Raw genomic sequence first — 17,072 nt, 5'->3', positions numbered from 1 at the left:
TCAGATGGGATGAAAAAATTATTGAACATCAGATGGGATGAAAAAATTATTGAACATCAGATGGGATGAAAAAATTATTGAACATCAGATGGGATGAAAAAATTATTGAACATCAGATGGGATGAAAAAATTATTGAACATCAGATGGGATGAAAAAATTATTGAACATCAGATGGTATGAAAAAATTATTGTAAAATTTTTGTAAAAAACAAACGGCCACACCAAACTATTGTAAAAAAAACTGCTACCCCATAGAAATATAGAAGCGTAAATTGGGATGGATTGGACACGCCTTGCTCAACCCTCAACAAACAAACAAAAAACAAACAAACAAAATCACCAGACAGACATTTGATTGAAATCTCCAAGGAATGTGGAAAGTAGGTAGGGCAAAAGAAAAGTTGAAAAGATTAGTTGTAAGTGAAGCATAAACAGCCGGAATGTTATGGACCCAACTTGAAGGAATCACACTAAACAAAGTATGATGGAGAGGTGGAGTTACGTCCCTTTGCCCCACAATGAGGAATGAGGATGGTGAGTGCGTGGTGATTTTGTACCCACTTTTTTCATGATCAAATCAGTTTATAATTGGGAAAAAAATATTAATTTACAACATGTCGGTAGGTTTAACAGGGTAAACTTGAACTGATCATTTATTCTAGCTTAGTCTTGTGTAACTCAGCACATCATTGTCTGTTCTTTCTAGTTTAATTTAGCACGGTCAGCAATTTGCGATCATTGACTAACTCAGCCAACTTGACCCAGACTGTAGACTTGACCACCCCTTGACCCAGGCTATAGACTTGACCACCCCTTGACCCAGACTGTAGACTTGACCACCCCTTGACCGAGACTGTAGACTTGACCACCCCTCCCAGCGATGTAAGTGGCAGAATAAAATATGAAATACTTAGCGAAAACAGCTTCAGCATTTCTAAATTCGTCAGGCCGACAGTTTAGCCATCAACCCCGCCCCCACAAGATTAATATATGTAGCACCCTACCTTATTAGCCCCCCCCCCCCCTAAACTCTTTTACCCCTTGCACTAAGTCCTGCATTTTTTAAAGAGTAGCCTGAGTCAGGTGAGATATTTAATGAATGAAATGTTCAGCTATAAATCGATTCTTTCTCTTGAGCCATTAAATATTAACTACAGTCTGCTAATCCACGGCCTAGGTTATGACAAGGCTAAGACGCGAGATTAAAAAACTCGGATCGAACTGATCGTGTTGCAGATAGGTGAACACTACAGGTATTTTTGGTCTAGTCTCTGAACACTACAGGTATTGTTGGTCTAGTATCTGAACACTACAGGTATTGTTGGTCTAGTATCTGAACACTACAGGTATTGTTGGTCTAGTATCTGAACACTACAGGTATTGTTGGTCTAGTATCTGAACACTACAGGTATTGTTGGTCTAGTCCAGAGGCAGAGATAGTTAGCCCGAATGTTGCGAGTGTGAGGCAGAGAGAGAGAGAGAACCCTAGCAACAGAGAGTCAACCCTGGCAACAGAGAGAAAACCTGGCAACAGAGAGAAAACCTGGCAACAGAGAGAAAACCCTGGCAACAGAGAGAAAACCCTGGCAACAGAGAGAAAACCTGACAACAGAGAGACAACCCTGGCAACAGAGAGTCAACCCTGGCAACAGAGAGAAAACCCTGGCAACAGAGAGTCAACACTGGCAACAGAGAGAAAACCTGGCAACAGAGAGAAAACCCTGGCAACAGAGAGAAAACCTGGCAACAGAGAGAAAACCCTGGCAACAGAGAGAAAACCCTGGCAACAGAGAGAAAACCTGACAACAGAGAGACAACCCTGGCAACAGAGAGTCAACCCTGGCAACAGAGAGAAAACCCTGGCAACAGAGAGTCAACACTGGCAACAGAGAGAAAACCTGGCAACAGAGAGAAAACCCTGGCAACAGAGAGAAAACCTGGCAACAGAGAGAAAACCTGGCAACAGAGAGAAAACCCTGGCAACAGAGAGAAAACCCTGGCAACAGAGAGAAAACCCTGGCAACAGAGAGAAAACCTGGCAACACAGAGAAAACCCTGGCAACAGAAAACCTGGCAACAGAGAGAAAACCAACAGAGAGACAACCTGGCAACAGAGAGAAAACCCTGGCAACAGAGATAAAACCTGGCAACAGAGAGAAAACCTGGCAACAGAGAGAAAACCCTGGCAACAGAGAGAAAACCTGGCAACACAGAGAAAACCCTGGCAACAGAAAACCTGGCAACAGAGAGAAAACCAACAGAGAGACAACCTGGCAACAGAGAGAAAACCCTGGCAACAGAGATAAAACCTGGCAACAGAGAGAAAACCTGGCAACAGAGAAAACCTGGCAACAGAGAGAAAACCCTGGCAACAGATAAAACCTGGCAACAGAGAGAAAACCTGGCAACAGAGAAAACCTGGCAACAGAGAAAACCTGGCAACAGAGAAAACCTGGCAACAGAGTTCGCTCGAGATTACAGATACGTGAGCTGGAGACTAGCTTACACGGATAATATGTTATGGTTTATAATAAAGACATCTTTACATCTATCACACAATGTAAAAAGTTAACGTACAAATAATGGCCCTAAATCATTAAGTTAAAGAACAAGTAATGGCCATAAATCATTAAGTTAACATACAAATAATGTCCCTAAAATCATTAAGTTTACATACAAATAATGTCCCTAAAATCATTAAGTTTACATACAAATAATGGACTTAAAGTAACACACAATTTGCCGAATAAAATATTAAATGTCTAAACTAGCATAGACTACAGCTACGTGGCTGATAATATAGCTAGTTGACAGTAGAACAGTTAGCATACAGCTAGAACAGTTAACTGATATCTGGAATAGCTAGCTGACCGCTGGAATAGCTGAGAGCTAATACAGCTGGTTGAGAGCTTGAACAACTAACTTACAGCTATTACAACTATCCAACAGCTGGAACAACAAGCTGACAGCTACCCAGCTAGCCGACAGCTACCCAGCTAGCCGACAGCTATCCCAGCTAGCCGACAGCTATCCCAGCTAGCCGACAGCTATCCCAGCTAGCTGAGAGCTATCCCAGCTAGCCGCCAGCTATCCCAGCTAGCTGAGAGCTATCCCAGCTAGCCGACAGCTATCCCAGCTAGCCGACAGCTATCCCAGCTAGCCGACAGCTATCCCAGCTAGCTGAGAGCTATCCCAGCTAGCCGACAGCTATCCCAGCTAGCCGACAGCTATCCCAGCTAGCCGACAGCTATCCCAGCTAGCCGACAGCTATCCCAGCTAGCTGAGAGCTATCCCAGCTAGCCGACAGCTATCCCAGCTAGCTGAGAGCTATCCCAGCTAGCCGACAGCTATCCCAGCTAGCCGACAGGTATCCCAGCTAGCCGACAGCTATCCCAGCTAGCTGAGAGCTATCCCAGCTAGCCGACAGCTATCCCAGCTAGCCGACAGGTATCCCAGCTAGCCGACAGCTACCCCAGCTAGCTGAGAGCTAGTCAGCCAATCAGCCAATCCACTACATGGTGTATCATGACAACACAAGAACAAATTCTGGCCTTCGGCAACAACAAAAAATGTACAACTAATTACTTCATTAATAAACTAATTACATCATTAATCTCGTGATTCCCCTCACCGTTGTCATGGTAACAGAATTTGCTTCCACACCCACCCACGCCTCACCCATAACATTTGGCCACAGACATGTATGTTGCCATGGTGACCTAACAGCACTCTCTCCATGCACCCTGCCCCTATTGTTGGTGCCCCCCCCCCCAAACCCCCACTCCCCAATTTCCCATTTCCACTTCCCAATACAGGCACACAAAAACAAAAGCCAAAGATAAGAACCAAACTCCAAGTTTAAATACGGCGGAATGAACTAAGTCCTGAGGGAAATCAATACCTCAACATGACAATCAGGTAAGATGACAAAAATGTCAATCTCCCATTGAGCTGCTCTCCTAATGTAAATAGGCTATAAATGAGGCTGTGTGTGTGTGTGTGTGTCTGTGTGTCTGTGTCTGTGTCTGTCTGTCTATCTGTCGTATCCCCTTTTATTGAACATTCAATAAAAACAAAAGGTTTTAACGACAGTGATTTAAACAAATTCTCACACAATTTGCATGACTGCCGTCTGAGAGAAAAAGTCAAATAGCCAATGAACCAGAAAAGGGGAGGGGGTGGGATAGGTATGACACAAAATAGTATTAAGTCACCTTTTTTAATCTGGTGACTCATTGGGCAGGTAAAGTAGAGTTCACCTGTTTCTGTGACCTCGGCATTTGAGCGATACCGTGGTCAGCACCATACCCAACCTCCTGATTTAACACTAAATCATATAACACAAAATGTTGTAACAAAATGTTTTAACAGAAAATGATGTAACACAAAATGGTATAACACAAAATGTTGTAACACCAAAATGGTTTAACACAAAATATTGTAACACAAAATGGTATAACACAAAATGGTATAACACAAAATGATGTAATACAAAATGTTGTAACACAAAATGTTGTAACACAAAATGTTGTAACACAAAATGGTATAACACAAAATGTTGTAACACAAAATGTAACACAAAATGACGTAACACAAAATGATATAACAAAAAAATTAAATAACACAATTTTGTAACACAAATGATATAACACAAAATATTGTAACACAAAATGATATAAAACAAAATGATATAACACAAAATGATATAACACAAAATGATATAACACAAAATGATATAACAAAAATGATGTAACACAAAATGTGGGACCCACACTACAGCTGTAATATAGCACCTGCACAGACCTGTAATGTGAGATCCGCTGAAGAAAAAAAAACTCCCAATACATTGATTAACCGATTTGTCTGTAAGTAATTAGGGTAATGACCTCACTCGTGTGTTACGTAAAAGAGGGTTATTCACATTCTGCAGGTGTGTGCTGGCTTTATGGGTCATGTGGTAGTGGTGTGTTGTGTGGTGTGTGTTGTGTGGTCAAAGATTTGAACTACACGAACATATTTACAGACCTAAAATACCGAATTGCAACACAGCGAACCTCGTTTATTTTGAAGGTAAAAACTAAAAGTTGAACTTTTGGAGATGGAAACATGCAAACATGCTGTGCAGGTGGATTCAAATTACTTTGTTATTTCATTAAAGTTCACAGTGTCTTGCTTTAAATAGGTAGCATAATGCCCCTGCAACAAACGGAGGGAGGTTAATCTAGGGAAAAGTTTGCCGGTGATACTGGGTTGTCGGTATTGAGGAATGATTAAAAGATGGGTGATCGATGACGTCATTAGTGCCCTATTTTTAACCGGTCATTAAAACCGTTTGACGTTGCGGGCAGTTTACGTTTTCTTACTGCTAGTTTATCTCCTCAATCTGATGGCCTTGAAAAGTGTGCTAATGTATTCAGTCAGATAAACGTGGCGGAATTCAGTCAGATGAACTTGACTGTATTTAGTCGAATGAACTTGGCTACCTAAAGCCTGCTAGTGCAAGTTCAGTAGGAACAAGGACACACAACCAACTTCCTCGTTCTCTCTAGTATAGATATACATAATTATATATATATATATATATATATATATATATATATATATATATATATATATATATATATAATTATATATAAAATGTATGTATATGCATAGGCCTATATGCCACGCACAAGCCACCGATACACATTGGCATTAGCCAATATCTACCAACATACTTTGACCCAACACTGGGCTGCGTGACGAATGTTTCCTACCAACCCACTGGGCCAACACTAAACTAAAGAAGTTTTCCATACTTGAAGTTTGACATGCAGATTTCGGTCAATGAATACACGGGACATAAATACATACGGCTAAATATAGCAACAGGGAAATGACGTTCATATTTCGTGAACTGGGACAAGTAACTGTCACCTAGTTGCTTCGTTTATTTCACCCTCAATTAGTACTTAATTAATTAATTAAGAGTGATTAAGATTAAGATAGCTTGCTGGTTAATTTTTTTTCTTACATCATAATTATTCGAGAAGCTTTAGGCGAATAGATAAGTAAGGCCCGGTACAGTAGACAGCTGGGGGTCATTGTCCTTAGAAGGTAGTGACCTTACAGATCAGCCATTTTATTTTTTCATGCACTAAGTCACCTGGAGACATTTCACAATACAAACGGAGCTCACGTGTGGTGCATTCACATGCAACAGGTGCACTCACAGACATCCATGATACAACAGGTGCACTCACAGACATCCATGATACAACAGGTGCACTCACAGATATCCATGATACAACAGGTGCACTCACAGACATCCATGATACAACAGGTGCACTCACAGACATCCATGATACAACAGGTGCACTCACAGATATCCATGATACAACAGGTGCACTCACAGACATCCATGATACAACAGGTGCACTCACAGATATCCATGATACAACAGGTGCACTCACAGACATCCATGATACAACAGGTGCACTCACAGACATCCATGATACAACAGGTGCACTCACAGACATCCATGATACAACAGGTGAACTCACAGACATCCATGATACACATGTGACTCCCCAAATTCCATGACTCCCCAACTGCCATGACTCCCCAACTGTCATGACTCCCCAACTGTCATGACTCCCCAACTGCCATGACTCCCCAACTGTCATGACTCCCCAACTGCCATGACTCCCCAACTGCCATGACTCCCAACTGCCATGAATCCCCAATTTTCATGACTCCCCAACAGACATGACTCCCCAACTATCTTGTCTCCCCAACTGCCATGACTCCCCAACTGCCATGACTCCCCAACTGCCATGACTCCCCAACTGTCATGACTCCCCAACTGCCATGAATCCCCAAATTTCATGACTCCCCAACTGTCATGACTCCCTAATTTTCAAGACTCCCCAACAGACATGACTCCCCAACTGTCTTGTCTCCCCAACTGTCATGACTCCCCGAATTCCATGACTCCCCAACTGTCATGACTCCCTAATTGTCAGGACTCCCCAACTGTCATGACTCCCAAAATGTCATGACTCCCCAACTGCCATGACTCAACAACAGACATGACTCCCCAAATGTCATGACTCCCCAAATTCCATGACTCCCCAACTGTCATGACTCCCTAACTGTCATGACTCCCCAACTGTCATGACTCCCTAACTGCCCTGACTCCCTAACTGTCATGACTCCCTAACTGTCATGACTCTTGTGTCCTGCCTTGTTTATCGACTCTATTTACTTATAATTAAAGATGTGATGACTTTAGTCTAGGTTACATCAGCATCACCCATCAAGCTAAGGACCGTCCAAAACTGTTTCCTGCACCCTAATTAACCCCGCTACTAAAATAATTATTTGATTGATAACACCTCTGATTGAACTATCAACTGTGCTCTGTGTATGTGTTTGTGTGTGTGTGTGTGTGTTAACACTTTTGATCGAACCATCAACTGTGCTCTGTGTGTGTGTGTGTGTGTGTTAACACTTTTGATCGAACCATCAACTGTGCTCTGTGTGTGTGTGTGTGTGTGTGTGTGTGTGTGTGTGTGTGTGTGTGTGTGTGTGTGTGTGTGTGTGTTAACACCTTTGATCGAACCATCAACTGTGCTCTCTGTGTGTGTGTGTGTGTTAACACCTTTGATCAAACCATCAACTGTGCTCTGTGTAGAGGAAGATTTCTAAAAATGTATTTGCATGCGTCAGTTGATTATTTTGGATCTGTTTTAAAAAGTTCATTTCTAATTGACCGACTTTTGCTTGATGAAATTATCAGATATTTTAATACGGTGAAATTTAAATGCGTACAATTAAATGTGTCTTTGTCGAATTAAACTAATATGTAGACCTGATGATTGGTTTAGATCAGGGGTTCCCAACCTTTTTTTTTTACTCTAGAGCACATTCTAAAATATCGGTTGGGTGGCGGGCACCACCTATTTTAAATCGACAAACTCCTTCCATAACTTGTCATTTTCGAATAATTTATTTTCTTATTTTCTTATAGCCATAATGTATTAATAAATAATAAACAAAAATGTTTCAAAATAATAACATTATTTGGCATTTTATTTCAAATTGCATACACACAGAGAAATGTATTTACAAAACGTAAATAGTGCAGTTTGGCTCGCCGCTAGACAAGTTAGGACGAGTATCGAACATATTTAATAAACCTAGGCAGTCAAAAAAAAAAAATTAAAACTGTAACAAATGAATAAAAATAAATCATATTTTAAAATAATGTTTATGAAAAAAATTCTGTCTCTGTCGAATAGTGAGAGGCGGGCACATACGAATCGTTCAGCGGGCGCCATGGCGCCCGCGGGCACAGGGTTGGGAACCCCTGGTTTAGATTGACTGAAGAATGTGATGAATAAGATGACTGATTTAGATTGAATGCAGATTGTAATAAACCAAATGATTATTTTACACTATATAATTCAACCACGCCGTCCGATATATTTACATATTTATTGTACTTAAAATAACGGTTGAATTTTTTTTCAATTACGCTTAAGCAGCGTGAGAAAGTTCGCTATTGTTTAGGACCAACACCAACGCTTCCTTTTGCCCAGCTATTTGAGAACCATTGGGGCGGAAGGGGAGGGTATCATGACATATTTTGGCAACTTTCCAGGTCATTACAGGAGAGGCTTTATGACACGATGACGTCATGTTAAAAATCCAAATCTCCTGTTAAGAAATTGCTGGCAGTTAATCACGCAAGCTCGTGCAGGCAATACCCAGTGGTGGTACTCCCAGGTACGACTTGTTCTGTACACCTATGGAATAGCTAATTATTGATCAGACATCCTCACGTTTAAGCTGATCTGGTTTCGCATTTCTAGCCTTACAACTAGGCTAGGTATTTGCCAATTATGAATTATTTGGATGCAGGATAAAATGGTAGTTAGTTTTGGGATTTGTGTAATTAGCGCAACATTACTTGAACAAGTATACAAGTATGGCTAACCGAGAAGCATCAATTTTAATTAGTTATAATCGCGTGGTGCATACACATATTTCGTTTTAAATTTTGGTTTGTTTTTCACACTTTTTCTGGCAAGAATGCCTGTCTAGTTTGTTCATCAATCATCTGATCCATGATTACATTTACATTCGAGGCTATGGGCAAACGTGGACACGCGCTTCGGCCAACTATGTGACGTCATGTATTCTAGGTATCGGCGGAATTCTCGAGTGGTATTTTCCCAAACTCTGACCCACATTCTAATTATAGCACGGTTAAATCGGTGAAGAGTCGCGAACAAGGTGAGGGGTCGGGTTTTCGAACGAATATTGTGCAATACAGGGCTTCCAAAGTTCGAGTCGAACGGCCACATTTTGTGTGTATAAATAGCCCAACAGTAACGGTAGATTGTGTCAATGCGTCTGGTTCACTTCTGCCTGTACTGATGACGTGTGCCACCACAGGTCATGTCAACACTGAATATAAAAGTATATTCTGATGTTTTCGAAAAACCGCATAAAAAGTACTACTTCCGGTTATCGGAAATAGCTCAGAAGTTCATATAAACCTGTATAGAATGTAATATTTCTTCAATATGAATGTTTGTCCACCTAACTGAAATGGTACTCTAGTTATCGTGTTCACGAGGACACACAGACAGACAGACATACAGACAACTTAGTAAAACGTAGTTTTTCCTGACTCAAAATTGATCAAAATCTTGATCTGGTTTAGAGAAAGTCTAAAGATGTTGGGTTCGATCTCTTTTATGGCTGCCAAATAAAAAAATAATAACTTCTGTGTCTTTCATGGCTGCTAGCTAAACAAATTATAACTGCGGCCTCTTGATTGTTATGCGATAGAAATGTTTTGTGTTGTGGTCGATGTTTGCAACAGTTTGAGAGCCGCTCACCCGATCTTATGACATGTGTTGTGTTGTGGTCGATGTTTGCATCAGTTTGAGAGCCGCTCACCCGATCTTATGATATGTGTTGTGTTGTGGTCGATGTTTGCAACAGTTTGAGAGCCGCTCACCCGATCGTATGACATGTGTTGTGTTGTGGTCGATGTTTGCAACAGTTTGAGAGCCGCTCACCCGATCGTATGACATGTGTTGTGTTGTGGTCGATGTTTGCAACAGTTTGAGAGCCGCTCACCCGATCGTATGACATGTGTTGTGTTGTGTTGTGGTCGATGTTTGCAACAGTTTGAGAGCCGCTCACCCGATCGTATGACGTGATTGAATGTGCACTTGTAGAAACGTACACACGCCCGTGTACACACGACTGTGTACACACGACTGGCTGACCTTTGACACGGGCAAATTGGTTGGTTGACGGGTTAGCAAATGGCAGGTTGGCAGGTCAGAGCACGTTCTTATCTAATCCACGATATTTGTATTGTTACACAAAATCTGACGACGTCATGGTGTTACCTCACTGCAGGTACTCAAAGAGGGCGTGGCCTGTAACCGCCCACCCACCCCTGATTACACAACGCTGGCACAGTTGTTACATGGCTTAATTAATTAACCTACTTTATGCATGTAGATATTATATCGATGGCGTTGAGTACTGTGACCTGATATTCGCTATCGACTCATCTATTTAAACCCTCGCTTCTTGAAGTTTAGCTAGTCTGAAAATAGTGCATGAGCTGCTTGTATTTCCTGTTTCCCTCCGTCATAACACCGCCATCTTGGTTTTGGAGTCCAACATTAAACTATTACGTAACACAGCCCTTGCCCTCTCTAAATAAAAGAAAATGTGTTGAGAATGTGTCCATTATGTTACAGTCTGTGACAGTTTTCAACGTGTTTACAGTAAATTGTGTTTTATGTTTGTAAATGTTCGTGTGTGGATGCTATAAATTACATAGTGACCTGCATTTCGGCACATATTGAGTATGATAACAAAAATGATCCATGTGTTGAAGATAAAGTTGTAGCACACTCAGTCACACGCGGACCTCCAGCACACATGACTACACATTGTTTCGTCACAAAAATTGGTCTTCCGCATTTTATTAAACTATTGGATTCATACCAAAACAAGTTAGCATCAATGTTTTTAACACGGTTTATATTAGCATTGGAATGTTGGCATACAGCGTCAGTATTCGAACTTTGTCCTTTTGTCATCACTGCTAGCCGTAAATTGCTTCACTAGACTCACTATATCAAGTCATACTGTCTGATTGTAGTACTCGCTGATGATTGAAATACTGGCTGATGATGGTAATACTGGCTAATGATTGTAATATTGGCTAATTATTGTTATTCAGGCTGATTGTAACACTGGCTGATGATTGTAACACTGGCTGATGATTGTAATACTGGCTGATGAATGTGATACTGGCTAATGATTGTAATGCTGGCTAATGATTGTAATGCTGGCTGATTGTAACACTGCCTGATGATTGTAACACTGGCTGGTATTGTCTAAAAGAATAAGACTTAACACTGTGCAACATTCACTGCATCAGATTGAGCGAGAATGAATGGTGGGGGGAGACTTTCATAATACATTGATTGTGTATCCTGTTGAGTCACATACATACATACATACACATACCACACAAACATATATATTAAAATATATATTTATTTGTCCCAGGTATGTACATTATTCCTACATTGCGCGATTCACTTGCTCAAGTTCGGTAGATTCTGCTTCAACCGATTAACACAAATTCGGTTTACATTCCAATAAATCGTTCGACGCTGTAAACTAGGCCTATAGCACGAAATAGAAACATCAGCCTGCGTGCGCATGTGCGATCAGCAGCTAGATTTAGATTGTTTGATCAAGATTTGTGATGGCTGGTAGCTCGCATTTTTTACTGCTACCGCTGTCTATAATGATGCTAATTACGGCAGAAGCTAATTATGTTAATACCTGATTAGCGTGATTGTGTTGGTCGTTAATGAAATGTCAGAAGGAATCATGGGGTCGGATTGGCTGGTATTGGAAAAGCGGGAAGTGGGGGGGGGGGGGGGGGGGGGTGGAGTCAAACACAAATTTCTCTCTTGGCAAAATATCAGCTTTTGTTTAAGGTGTATGCGTGCAGTTTTTGTTTTCAGCCAAATTTAATTTATTTTAGACAGGTGGCCGACAACATGATCTGATTTAGATCATACAAAAATAATTTGTGCTGGCACCAAGATCTGTGATAGATCATACAAAGTTTATTTGTGCTGGCACCAAGATCTGTTTAAGCTAAACTAAGTTGAAGCCAAGATCTGTTTAAGATTATACAAAGTTAATTTGTGCTGGCACCAAGATCTGTGATAGATCATACAAAGTTAATTTGTGCTGGCACCAAGATCTGTGATAGATCATACAAAGTTTATTTGTGCTAGCACCAAGATCTGTGATAGATCATACAAAGTTTATTTGTGCTGGCACCAAGATCTGTGATAGATCATACAAAGTTAATTTGTTAGCACCAAGATCTGTTTAAGCTAAACTAAGTTGAAGCCATGACGGTGACGTGGGAGAGGAGCTGAGACCAAGGTCAGGTTGGACAAAGGTCAGGTGATCTCCTACAACGTTGTGCTTAATAGTTCTAGCACCCCCCCCCCTCACGTCCTCCGGGTCGTATGTTCACACTTTTGACTACTTATTTATTATACGTACGGTATAAAGATGTTATAGGGTAAGATATGGAATACCAGCGAGAAAATGTCAGCAGAAAGCGGTACTTAAGTTGTTTGAATGTAACGGAAATGAGGTCTGGGTAGAATACACAGAAGTCCTGACCTGATCTTCAGGACATTTGGTCGCAGTTAGAAGACTGGACAAGACTTAGTTTAGTCGGTGTGGCGCTGGGCTATCTCATGCATGACTTTTGGTCGCAGTTAGAAGACTGGACAAGACTTTATTTAGTCAGTGTGGCGCTGGGCTATCTCTTGCATGACTTTTGGTCGCAGTTAGAAGACTGGACAAGACTTAGTTTAGTCAGTGTGGCGCTGGGCTATCTCGTGCATGACTTCTGATGCTGAGGAATTATTATGTAATGGTCAGTGAGGAATTATTATGTAATGGTCAGTGAGGAATTATTATGTAATGGTCAGTGAGGAATTATTATGTAACGAGCCGACCCGCGGCATATCATACGCCGCTATTTAGTTGTTTTTTCTACTTTTCAGTTATTCATAATTTGTGAATTCGACACTACCAACGCTGCCACTGAAAATATTTGCTTTAAAACACTATAAGTAGCTCGGTAAGGACGATAACCCCCCCCCCCCTCCTTCACCCCCACCCCTCCGTTAAAGTAAACTCCACTTAGTTACCCCCCCCCTACGTTTAAAATCGTTTCAAACTAAATTATCTGCCCCTAATAGTCGTCACTAAACCCGGCTGTGTTTGTAATGTTTGTAAACATAAAGAGTGAACCACAACTCACCAGACCATGTAGGGGTGGGGACGGTAGGGAGCGCGTTTGCAGCTTGTTTTTTTAGCGGCTCCCAGAAGAGAATTATATATATAGAAGATAGATGGCCAGTGAGGAATTATCATGTAATGGTCAGTGAGGAATTATCATGTAATGGTCAGTGAGGAATTATTATGTAATGGTCAGTGAAGTTTTATCTCAAGTTTTCTTTAGTGTTCTGCCGTTCTGCGTGGGTTGTTGTTTTGTTTTTTTTGCCCATTTCAATATTGATGTGTTTTTTTAAAAAATGAAAATTAAAGATTTATAAATGGCATGTGAATTTCACCAGGTACTATTTTTATTTGTTTATTCCAAAATAAATATAATTAGAACCAAAACTAGAAAGATTAAAAAAAAACACATTATTTTTCAATATTTAAAAAAATGATGTTTGTAAAGTCAGTTTTAGGCAGCCCGACTGTTTACGTGATATGGATTGTATGTCAGATAAATATATTAAACCACAGCCCTACCTTATACCCTCCATCCCCCCACCCCCTCATCTCCCCAAATGCATTTCACTAATGGATCAGGATTAGATTTATTGTCAGATTTGGTGTTTGGATAACTACCTGCCAGTTGCTAAAATAGACAATCGCCCATTTAGTTGGCGCCCACTAGATGGACGCCTAGTTGACCATCTCCCACTGGGTGCTTATGATATTTTATTTTAATCTGCTAATTACAATACGAGGATGGCTAAGATGGCACAACAGGGTCATCCATTATCTCTAGTTAACACATCATATGGCGCTAACATTGATGCACCGTGCTAGAATACTGTCATAACCCCCCCCCCCCCCTCCTCCCACCCCCACCCCCTCCATTCTCTCCCAAAAGTATTTTATCAGTTATTTTATAATTTCCGAAACGATTTCTTGATTAGTTTGAAGGGCGGGATGTTTGTTCCTTGAAATGTTATATCATATAAAATGTGGGTAAGGGGGGTGGGTTAAGAAAATGTTATATAATGTGAAATGTGGGGAGGGGTCAGTCCGAACTGTCCCATTTTTTTGTGTTACGTCATATGTGCACGGCCAGTAAATGTGGCTGAGAAAAAAAGTAAACAGTCGCGAATCTTTTGAAATGAAACTCCTCCGATAGAAGAGTTATCCATACACAGAGACAAATCAATAGGGTCACCGTGACACGAGAAATTAAACTAATTGATATACCTCAAGCCAAGAACAATGGATTAGGCGGGCAAAATAACGGTGTTAATCCAGCCTCTCCCGGCCCGTCATTAAATATATTAACCGAATTCCTGCTTAAACCGGAACGTGTGTTTGCTTTGTGTTTCTGTACATCAAACTTTTTGTCCTCCATGTTCTTGAACTCATTTTTTTGCATCAGAGGATGTGACGTCATGGTTGAAATCGGCGTGGGTGTGGTGGGTGCTGATACCGGCTTAGAAGGGGTGACGATGATATCTGTTAATGTCAACTTTAAAGAGGTGACGTTGACATCCGGTCATGTCAGCTTTAAAAAGGTGACGTTGACACCCGGTCATTTCTGATGTAATGTGTGTCACAACTAGGGATGGGTGTCACAAGTTGTCACAAGCTAGGGTTGGGTTAGTCACTAACCATCAGAACACCACAAAACAGTCCACACAAAAGTTGACAGTCATGGTATTTGTCGGGTAAAAAACAATTTGTCAACAAGTAACGATTGGGCAACGAGTAACGATTGGGCAACAAGTAATGATTGGGCAACAAAGTAACGATTGGGCAACGAGTAACGATTGGGCAACAAGTAATGATTGGGCAACAAAGTAACGATTGGGCAACGAGTAACGATTGGGCAACAAGTAATGATTGGGCAACAAAGTAACGATTGGGCAACGAGTAACGATTGGGCAACAAAGTAACGATTGGGCAACAAAGTAACGATTGGGCAACAAGTAACGATTGGACAACGAGTAACGATTGGGCAACAAGTAACAATTGGTTAACGATTGGGCAACAAAGTAACGATTGGGCAACAAGTAATGATTGGGCAACAAAGTAACGATTGGGCAACGAGTAACGATTGGGCAACAAAGTAACGATTGGGCAACAAAGTAACGATTGGGCAACAAATAACGATTGGACAACGAGTAACGATTGGGCAACGAGTAACGATTTGGCAAAAATCAACGATTGGGCAACAAATAACGATTGGGCAACGAGTAACGATTGGGCGATGAGTAATGATTGGGCAACAAGTAATGATTGGGCAACAAGTAACGATTGGGCAACAAGCAACGTTTCGCGGACGCCCAGACCTAAGTTGCAAACAATGTCACGTGATTAGGATAAAACAGGCCTTGAGGCTGAATGGTTTCCATCATGTAAATGACTTTACTCTGATAGCATCAGGGTCGCTGACTGACAAAAGAATCCTGTGGACTGTTGTTCCGGGTCAAGCTGACCTCTCGCATTCGAAGTTTTAAATCCAGATTACGATAACTGGGGGGGGGGGGAAATACATATGGGTCAAATTTTGGGAATAACGCGAGGTGTAGGTCAACGCCTGCATGTGTTGTGTTGCCCTGGGCAAGTGCTTACAATATAAACATAAGGGGGGGGGGGGGCTTTCGGTCTCTGGGGGGGGGGGGATGGGATCGGGTTAACATCCAGTGTCTGACAGAGATAAATGTTATGTTAAATTTTCAATAGGTGAATACATATTCTATGTTAAACTTTGAATAGATGACTTTAGATTCTATGTTAAAGAATGATTGGATGCCCTCGAGTCTTGTGTGGTCTGGTGTGTGTCTGTGTATCTGTGTGTGTGTGTGTGTGGTTATCAGCCGAGCGTAAGCGATTGTTCCGATATTATGGATTACATAAATTCTTTGATGCCTCCTCTATGTGGAATATAATAATGCAATGAATATAATAATAGGATAATAGAATGTAACTCTGCCTTGTGTAACCTTTCTGCAGATGTCTTGCGTATCTCTGTGTCTTGTTTCACCTGTCTCTGTGTCTTGTCTCACCTGTCCTTGTGTCTTGTCTCACCTGTCTCTGTGTCTTGTCTCACCTGTCCGTGTGTCTTGTCTCACCTGTCTCTGTGTCTTGTCTCACCTGTCTCTGTGTCTTGTCTCACTTGTCTCTGTGTCTTGTCTCACTTGTCTCTGTGTCTTGTCTCACCTGTCTCTGTGTCTTGTCTCACTTGTCTCTGTGTCTTGTCTCACCTGTTCCTGTGTCTTGTTTCACTTGTCTCTGTGTCTTGTCTCACATGTCTCTGTTTCTTGTCTCACCTGCCCCCGTGTCTTGTCTCACCTGCCCCCGTGTCTTTTCTCACCTGTCTCTGTGTCTTGTCTCACCTGTCCATGTGTCTTGTCTCACCTGTCTCTGTGTCTTGTCTCACCTGTCTCTGTGTCTTGTCCCACCTGTCTCAGTGTCTTGTCTCTGTGTCTTGTCTCACCTGTCCCTATGTCTTGTCTCACATGTCCCTGTGTCTTGTCTCACCTGTCCATGTGTCTTGTCTCAACTGTCTCTGTGTCTTGTCTTACCTGTCTCTGTGTCTTGTCTCTGTGTATTCTCACCTGTCCATGTGTCTTCTCACCTGCCCCTGTGTCTTGTCTCACCTGTCTCTATGTCTTGTCTCACATGTCTTACCTGTCCCAGTCGAAAGTTTATGAAATGTGTCCTGTGTCACGCAGTACAG

The 17,072-nt window shown here is 41.5% G+C and overlaps 1 protein-coding gene across 1 annotated transcript; it reads left to right on the top strand.

Moving 5' to 3' along the window:
• Window positions 1–519: 519 nt before the first annotated feature.
• On the top strand, window positions 520–2,307 carry LOC131942982 (golgin subfamily A member 6-like protein 2). The gene is made up of 2 exons (XM_059302988.1): window positions 520–535; window positions 1,379–2,307. The coding sequence occupies exons 1-2, from the start codon at window positions 520–522 to the stop codon at window positions 2,305–2,307; spliced, it is 945 nt and encodes a 314-aa protein (XP_059158971.1).
• Window positions 2,308–17,072: the final 14,765 nt, after the last annotated feature.

This window comes from Physella acuta, unplaced genomic scaffold (assembly GCF_028476545.2).
Source record: "Physella acuta isolate Inbredline_101_S28 unplaced genomic scaffold, ASM2847654v3 ptg000038l, whole genome shotgun sequence".
Taxonomy (NCBI): Eukaryota; Metazoa; Mollusca; class Gastropoda; family Physidae; genus Physella; species Physella acuta.
Note: the sequence above shows the minus strand (reverse complement) of the source record. Positions and strands in the feature narration are given on the sequence as shown.